The 9,395-nt window shown below is 35.2% G+C and overlaps 1 protein-coding gene across 6 annotated transcripts in view; it reads right to left on the bottom strand.

Moving 5' to 3' along the window:
• Positions 1 to 9,395, bottom strand: part of SNTG1 (syntrophin, gamma 1) — a 682,373-nt gene that overhangs the window by 19,949 nt on the left and 653,029 nt on the right. For all 6 annotated transcript variants that reach the window (XM_012723045.1, XM_012723047.1, XM_012723046.1 and 3 more), the window contains one exon: positions 3,194 to 3,304. In XM_012723045.1, coding sequence (XP_012578499.1) covers positions 3,194 to 3,304 — 111 coding nt within the window. The remainder of the gene's footprint in view (positions 1 to 3,193; positions 3,305 to 9,395) is intronic.

Consider the following 9,395-nt stretch of genomic DNA (forward strand, 5'->3'; position numbering starts at 1 on the left):
TATTTAAGTACAGAATCCCTGTCTCTGACTTGAAACAGTGACTCAAGTGACTTGAGTGACTTGGGGGAAAACTTACCATATTAAAATTTAGGAATTAATATAAACAAGATATAAAAATTCCCCAGGCATTTGATAAGTTCTACATGTTGGGTTATGATTATAAACTTGAATTTCTTAAAGGTTAGGAAAACAGTGTTTACATATGTTAGTCATATTTACTACTTATTTCCTAATCATAGTAACTAGTTAGGGAATATTTCCTAGGTCATAAGGGCAGGTTAATGACTATCTTTTGTGTGTAAGGAACTGAGGATATTTTTTCCCTGTACTTTCCCTGAAAGGTAGCAGCTACAATTTGATAATAATTGACCAGGTAAAACAGGTCATATATGGTAAGGCAAGAATTTAACTCTCATCCAAACTGTCTTTCCAGTTCTAACAATCTTTCCATGATATCAAATTGCCTATTTTTTCATTAAAATAATAATAAGTAACAATGTTCTAATAGAGAAAATGTTGAATTTCCAAACAACGTCAACTTCAACTAAATACCACCTTTATGATGTCCAAGTTCTGTAAGACCAATAATGTGATACACACTGGCTTTCTCCTTACTGTCCACTTGTGATGGTATTTTTAATTATTTTCACAAGTAACAATTATAGCAAAGTTACAAATAATGATTGTACTAGTTTTCAATCACACACAATTTTTATAATGTCAACAGAGTTAATGCACTCTTTATGGTTAAATAATTCTGTAGCCAGCATTCTGACGAGTTAGGGTAAATTGTTAAATATTTTCAGTATTGAATTTGGCTACTCATGTAGTAATTGGCCCCTATTTCAGATATTGGTATCATTTGAAAAAGTTTGATAACCTCACCAATTGTTAAGACAAATCTTTAATAGTTCTCTTTCTGTTATAAATTCAAGAAACACATTTGATGGTTATGTTCTGAGGCTATCTTTTAATGAATGCAATTATAAAATATTGCTATAAGGCACTATAAAAAGAATAAATAGAACTTTAAAGGTGACTGTTAACTAATAACTAGTAAAGTTAAGTGAGTCTTTTTGACCATATAAAAGATTATTCAGTAGTCTTAAGACATGTCCTGCTTTGAAAAATAAAGATATCTACCAAAAATTAAGATGAATAATGTTAAATAGTGACTTTTTTTTTTAGTAACATTAAGAATCACAAAGAAACAGAGGATTCTGTAGTAGACAGATGGGAAAACCAAAGGAACTGAAGGAAGGAAATAAGGCATCTCAGTGAGGAGATTCATATTTAGGATGGAGGCAATAACAAAAATATGGACTTGAAAATTGTGGCAAGTTAAATAAAGAATGGATAAAGTTATAAGGCATTTGTCTAAAGTGGATGGAGATAAACATAAAGTAAGGGCCATAGATTATACTAAGTTTTAGGAGTGATAGATAAACTAAGCTAGCACAAAGGAGCTATCTCTACAATTCACACTTTGAAGGATCCACAGAATAGGAAAATGTAATAGGCTAAGTCCAAAGAAATAAGTGAGTCAGGAATGGGATATTCTCAAAAACATAAAAGAGAAGATGTATAATCTGATATAAGGTTTACTTTATTAATAAGAGAATTAAAATCTGACCTGAATTTACTAATTATAACAGGAGACTTGCAAGGGAATATCTAAAAGATTCATTGCCTAGAAGGCTGTAACTAGCATAAGAATTTAAATAGTTTTAAGGCAAGTTTAATTAATGGTTAAAAATTTACATTTTGGTTTTCAATTCCATCACTTTTATATTTATTATTCATCATTTATTCCACACTACAATAGTACATTTAAAATTCATCCTAACCCATGAATTGTAAATGTGAATTTCATAGCAATGAACATAATTCAGATTTTGAATATTTACAAGTATATGCATTGATAAAAACACAACAGTGAATCTTTCTGATGAGTTAAAAACAACAGAGTTAATATAATTCAGAATACTGAAAATGTACATTGGATAAAACAATTCATGCTTATTCATTTTAGTTACTACATGAGAACATGAGGAAAATATGAACTGATTTAAAGTAAGTTTTCCTTGGTTCCCCTATGTCACTCGATAAGTGAAGCCATTTGATATTTTTTCTTTTACCTATTGACTTATTTCACTGAGCATAATCCCTTCTAGCTCGAACCATGTTGTTGTGAACGGCAGGAGTTTATCTTTTTTTGATTGCTGAATAGCATTCTATTGTATATATACAGCAAATAAGGGATCAAGGAAAAATAATAACAACAAAAATTAACAGGCAACTATAAACCAGGGACATTTTTTAGGCGGGAGGTAGGGCGGAGGGAGTGGGATCTTAAAATGGGAGGGAAGAACACACGGTACTGTGGTGATGATGAATAGGTGAATTGATGGTGGGAATCCATGGGAACTACACCTGAAAGGAGAAAACCAACACTACAAAAATGAACAATGATGTAAATATAAATGAATGAAAGAATACATAAAAGAATAAATGAATAAATAACATACTTTAAAAAGTATATTTTCTTTTGGAATTTGTGTGTTTATTGATAAAGGAGATGAGTAATAATGTTAGTTTTTTTTTAAAGATTTATTTATTTATGCATACAGAACTGGGGTACTGGCCAGAGGTGCAGGGGGGCGGTGAGAGGATTCACCAGAGAGAGTGGGGAGCAGAACAGGCTGACTGACAAAGTACACTGCTGAGAGGAGCAGAGGGTAGGTCAGGAGAGGTCTGCCACACCATGTACATCACCTCTGGGGAGGGGATCGAACTCATGCTGAAGTGGCTTTCACTTCCTAATGTTGTGCATTAACTCGCTATGCCACCAAGGGGGGCCAAGGTTAGAACTTTTAAGCACTTCACATTATTATTTAAAATATGATATAAACAAGGTAGCAAATGTTTTAGTTAGCAGAATATTAATTCAGTATGGCCAAAATGATACTCATAAGGAATTAAAATCAAGAAATACAATCAGTTGTACATAATTTATTTTGTTATACCTGTTTATGAAAATTTGCCATTAAATTTTGTAATGACTCTGCTCTTTCATTCAAGAGGGATAATGAAAGATAATAGGTATTTCCAAATCTTTTAGTTCTCCTAAATTTGCTCCCTTTGTTCCTTAATAGTATTAATGAAGATTATTTGATGGATTTATTTGGTTTACCTTTGCTTCAATCTGTTTAGTATCTTGATTCTGAAACAAAAATTTGATTTTGCTTTTGCCATCATCTGAAGAACCTTTTAGCTGAGAAAATTTATATCTCCAAAGTACAGCCTAGAGGGAAAAAGAAATATATGTAAGTCAATGCAATTGACAGCTGCATTCAAAGTGGTAAAAGTGAATCACTTTTAGTGAATATTATAACCTGATATTAAAAAGTAAATGCATATATTTTATCAAAGCCTGAAATTATAATTCAATTTTCTTTTTAGTATCCAGAAACAATGTTTATTTCCATGAAATTTCAACAATAACTACAACTAGAGTATTTTGTTTTATACAAATATAAAATAAGAACCAGTTCTCTGAAAACATGTTTACACCAGTGAAGACACTACTTATTATTTTGATTTTTTAATCAATAGAAATGATAAGGTGATTTTCAAATTGATAATCTAGATCATTCTGTAGAACTTCTTAATTTCAAGACCTGCCTAAACTAAAATAAGTATTTTATAAAATTAACCCAAGCAGATTATGTCACATCCTATAGAGAGATTTAATTAAGTCATTTTCCATAACTGCAGCAGAATGTTTAGAAAGCATGTAATTTACATAAGAAGCAAACCAGGGACCTCCCTGGTGACAAGGGGTTGTGTCTCACCTCTATCACATATCATCTCTGAGGCCTGGGTTGGGTCCCCCGCCAGGGGGAACCACAGGCACAGAACTCTCTGTCTCAATCACTGCTCTCCTTTGTAGTTTGTTTCAGTAAAACCTACCTTTTCTAAAAATACCAGATGGTTTCACTCATAGTAGGAGTATAACGAACAGGTGAGAAAATAATAATAATGAACAACTATATACCAGAGACATTTTACAGCGGAGGAATGGGGAATGGGATTAAAAATGTGGAGGGGGTAAGTGCACTGGACTATGGTGATGGCACACAGGTGATTTAGTGATGGGAAGCCCATGGGAATTACAACTGAGATGGAAAGAGACACAAAATGATGTAAAACTAAACTATTATATTATTAAAAAAACAACAACAACAACAAAAAACTACCTTTTCTGCTCCCCACGATCTCTAATGAATCCTCTCATTGCCCATCCCTCTGGCCTACACTCCAGTTCTTTTATACATGGATACATTAATAAATCTTAAAAAAGAAGCAAAACTAATCAAAATATAAATTTACATTTAATGTTAAATATGTGGTGATATGGAATGCCACTGGTCCAAAGATTTTTCTTCTTTTTTATATACTTGTTATTGAATTGAAGTAATATCGGTACCCTGTATTTCTTTTCAGATATATTATAGTTACTGGGTATTCACAATGTACTCTTTATTAAATCTGCTATTAACATTATACCTCATTAATGAACTAATACTGTTATATTATTATTATTAATTAAATTTTACTATTTTACTCAGATACATTTATTTTTAACCTATTGCCTTTTTAATGACACAGGATTTTATTCAAGTGGCCACATCTCACTTATTCTTTTTTTTTTTTTTAGATATTTATTATTTATTTGGACATACAGAACTGGGGTACAGGCCAGAGGTGCAGCAGTGGTGAGAGGATTCACCAGAGACAGAGTAGGGAGCAGAGCAGGCAGACAGACAAAGTACACTGCAGCGGGTCAGGAGAAGTCTGCTGTGGCATGTGGTCACTTTCGGGGTGGGGATCAAACCTGCACTGAAGTGGCTGGGCTCGCTTGAAGTGCTGAGTCCTAACCTGTTGTGCCACTGGGGATGGTCCATCTCATTTATTCTTTGGGACTTCTTAAACTCTACTTAGCTGTGACAAGTTTGTAAGATCCTTGTCAATTTGAGAAGCATAACTATTTTGTAGAATGACACCTAATTTGAATTTTTTTAAAGACTAGATGTTACAAATATTTCACAGAATTGAAATAAAAACCATTGTGAATACCCAGTAACTATAATATATCTGAAGAGAAATGAACCTGTATCCCTCATCATATACAATACAGGGTACCGATATTACTTCAATTCAATAACAAGTATATAAAAAAGAAGAAAAATCTTTGGACCAGTGGCATTCCATATCACCACATATTTAACATTAAATGTAAATTTATATTTTGATTAGTTTTGCTTCTTTTTTAAGGTTTATTAATGTATCCATGTATAAAAGAACTGGGGTGTAGGCCAAAGGGATGGGCAATGAGTGTTTGTCAATAATCTCAGTATGTCAGAGAGATTGCCATTTAAGATAGGTTATTATAGCATAAATATATTGTGTTTATTAAACTTTGTTAATCTTTTTGCAGGACTGATAATATATTTAAATGGAAAACTAGATGAAGATATTTAACAATATTTTATAGGATTTTAATCTTTCCAAACATTTTACTTTTTTTTTTCTTTTAAAGTGTGGCAACATTTGTTACCTGTATATGACTTGGAAGTACAGGGTCATACCCTTCAAATGTGTGTTACCACACCTATCACCAAAACATCCATAATCCTCCACCATAGTCCATTGTGTTCTTTCTCCATTGTGCTCTCTTCCCTTTACCCCACACTAGTAATCTCAATTCTACATTCATATTTCTAGACTTTCTTATTGATATGATTTTTATCTGACCCATTTTCTCTTTCTCACTATTCCACATCTAAGTGACACCATCCAGTGTTTTTACTTTCTCCTTATTTCACTAAGCATAATCTTCTCCGTTCCATTCATATTGTCACCAAAGTAAATAATTTATCTATTTTTAATAGCTGAGTTATATTCCATTGTTACATACCACATCTTCACATGTGTTTAAGGCACTCAGGTGATATTCATAGCTAGGCTATTATAGTGTTGCAATGGACTTGTTTTGTGTTCTTTCAGCTCAACTATTTTGCAAATTATTTAATTTGCTTGAGAAAATTGCTTAGTCTGCTCTTGTTGGATACTGTTCTGTGTATGTATGTGAGATGTAGATGGTTAATAGATCCCGCCAGTGTCTATCCAGACTGGAGAAGACACCATATGTGCACCATAGAAGGTACCAGAATGGTCAGAGTCTTCATGACCATATACACAGACCCCATCAGTGCCCATCCAAACTGACAGAGAACTTTTAACTTCCCATGAGACCATGTCAGTGTCCATCCAGACTGGTGAGTACTTAGATCCTGCCAGGGGCAGGTGCCAGAGCCACTAGAGTTTTCTTGACCTCCAGGGAGAAACCACCAGTGCCTGCCTAGACCAGTCTAATCCCGGACTCCCGGGCCAGTGATGGGAAATGTGCCAGAGGCCTCACAAACTTTCAGAAGAATCCACTAAAGCCCATAAAGATTGGTGAGATTTTTGGTCACATTCTTTGGGAAGTATCAGAGAAATAAGAGGCCTTGCAACCTCTTGTGAGCTAGCTGCTTATCCCAATAGGTGAGACCACAAACACAATATTGGGGGGCAGGGTGGGAAGCAGGCTGGAGGACAGGGAAGCCACCTCCAGAGGAAGTCCCAAAGCTAATAATGGGTAAAAGGAAAAAAAAAATAGCAACATGAGTTCTCAAAAGAATATCATCACACATGAAGAGATAGTCTCCAGGGTCTAAATCCAAAGACATAGAAGCTATGTGCTCTCTATCAGAAACTGTGTTGAAACTTGAAATAATAAAAATTTCAGAGAAGAAAGAAAACTCAGAAAAAAATGAATGAATACCCTTAGAAATAAAAAGGAATCAATTGAAGACAGAAAATGAAGTTCAAAATCAGATAAACAGGCGTTTCATGATTTCAAAAGAGTAATACAGGTGTTGAAAAATTCAGAAGTCAGCAGCCTATGATGGTGGAAGAATTTGAGTGTGTCAGTGGGTACACTGTAGTGTTAACCCTTTATAGGGGTATTCTGGTATTATCTCAACGTAAGGTGAATGGAAGTCATCGGCTTTTTCCACCCTCCCACAACTAGCATCTATGATCGACACCAGTGGTCTTGTATGCAGGCCTGATGGCAGACACCTGGAGTGTGGTGTGGGTGTGCATGACAGGAACACCTGAGCCTGTAGGCTGAGGCTGCAAAAGCAGTGTGAATCAGAAAACAGCTGTGGTGGGACCCTATGAGAGGACAAGTGAAGACATAAGTTGAGGACCATAAGACAGTGGCAAAGAAGGTCCACAGGGTAAAGATTTGTCAGCTCCTGGGAGGCCTGCGAGCCTCCTGGCCCCCCAACTTCCCTGCCTCACCAGCATTTGGGCTTGCCCAAAACAATTAGTGTAAAAAGATCATTAAAGCCGGAAAAAGCCACTGATGGCACCAGGGCTCCCCTTTGCTTATTTACCTGAAATGCTAGAGAAACTGTCATGTACTTGCAGGCAATTTAAAACATGAAGAATGAACAATAAATATTGAAGAACCTAAATATACAGAAAATACTAAAACAAAATAGAGCATAAAGCAAATAAAGGCTAAAGTCCAATATAGCAGGATTGTTTGATGGGGGGTTTTATTGAAACAGAGTCTGAGATAAGAATGTATGATTTATTTGAGATTCTCCAGTGAAAATTATAAGAAAGTGGGGTGATCAGGGCAAGAAAGGGGAGGTGAAAGGCAAAGATGGGGCTTTCACTGTAGTCCACCTCAGCTTGCTCACACAGGGACCTGCAGAGCATGAAGGACACTACTTATGAGTCACTGTACCCCTTAAGACAGGGGCACCCTAACAACAGTCATCCTTTAGTCATCTCAGCATACCTGAGAGAATTTCAGTGGGATGGTGGTTTCCATCAGCCAGGCCAATTCTTGAGAGAACATATAGCTGTGAAGAGTTAATAATGTGCATTTGCAGCAGCTGGGGAACAAGAGCACCTAGTGCTGTTTAAAGGGGGCGGTGCAGGGTGCATAGGCCTGAGCAACAGGTTAGACTGCTTGGGTTTTAATGAGTTATCATGCTTTGCTAGCTATTTAACTGTAGCTATGAAAAGTCACAAATTTCTTTAAGCTTCCTCCTTTACACAGTGGAACTAAAGACAGCAGCTATTTCATATGCATGATGAAACTAAGACATAAAAGCACCTAGAACAGTATTTTATGTTAAATGGCACATGCTACTCAGAATCATGCATAACATGTATTAAATAATAAATACTGTAACTGTTGCTGTTTAAGAAACAAAATCTCTCAACTTGTATGTATCATAACCTTTATTCTTGAAATCTAAGTCCCACTATAAATATCACTGCTAGGTATTTTCCTGTCAATGTATTAAAATGTCCTCCTGGTCCTCCCTGGTGGTGAATGAATTAAAGACAGTGCTATCAAGACATCTCCAGGCATTTCGGCATGAGCTGGATCTCCAGCCAGGAAGCTAACCCATATGGCACAGCAGACCTCTCCTGCCTCGCCAGCTGCTACCATCAGCAGTGTATTTCAGTTGATTTGCTTGTTTTGTTCCCCACATTGTCTCCGGAGCATCTTCTAAACCCCAATACCTCTGACCTACACTCCAGTTCTTGTATGCACAAATAAATCTTCAAAAAAAAAAATCCTTCTGAGTTCACTTTATCATAATTTACTAATTTCCTTCACAACTTAACAGCAAGCTGAGAACTGAGATTAATGTGCTTGCAATATACAATTTCATAAATAGGTATTTGATATAAGCAGCTCCTTACTGTATCCTTATGATGCAGCTAATAAACTATCTGATATACATTAGAAACAGTGAACCTGCCTATTGTAAAAGAAATTCATTTTAAAGAATGCATTTGCTTTTATTATGTGTTTATCATGGAGGTGTTATTTGGGAGAAAAATATAGCTATACATTACAATGAAATTGTAAACTTTAGAGTAGATCTGATGCAAACAGTCAATATTTTCTCCAGTATTCTGTAAGCTCAATGTTCTCTGCCTTTTCTAGGTAACTGACCAAGTGAACTTGATTAATATTAACACTATCGAGACAATTCTGCCAATATAATCAATATTCAATTAGATGGGAGTCAAATCCAAGAAGAGGGAGAAAAAAAAAAGCTGTATAAAGGAATTTTTGAATACTTTCCAAATTGGAAATTTGACACAAATGTCTTCATAAATTATTAGAGACAAGATGCTCACTCCCCTACCTCTTCAGTGTGTTAGATCTGCTACTCAACACTCCAGAAAAAGGAGCTGAAATACATTTTGTGAGACTAACATAAAAATCTAAAGATGGCCCTCCATTGTGG

Source organism: Condylura cristata, unplaced genomic scaffold (genome assembly GCF_000260355.1).
Source record: "Condylura cristata isolate star-nosed mole 26May11 unplaced genomic scaffold, ConCri1.0 scaffold00009, whole genome shotgun sequence".
In the NCBI taxonomy this organism is placed as follows: domain Eukaryota; kingdom Metazoa; phylum Chordata; class Mammalia; order Eulipotyphla; family Talpidae; genus Condylura; species Condylura cristata.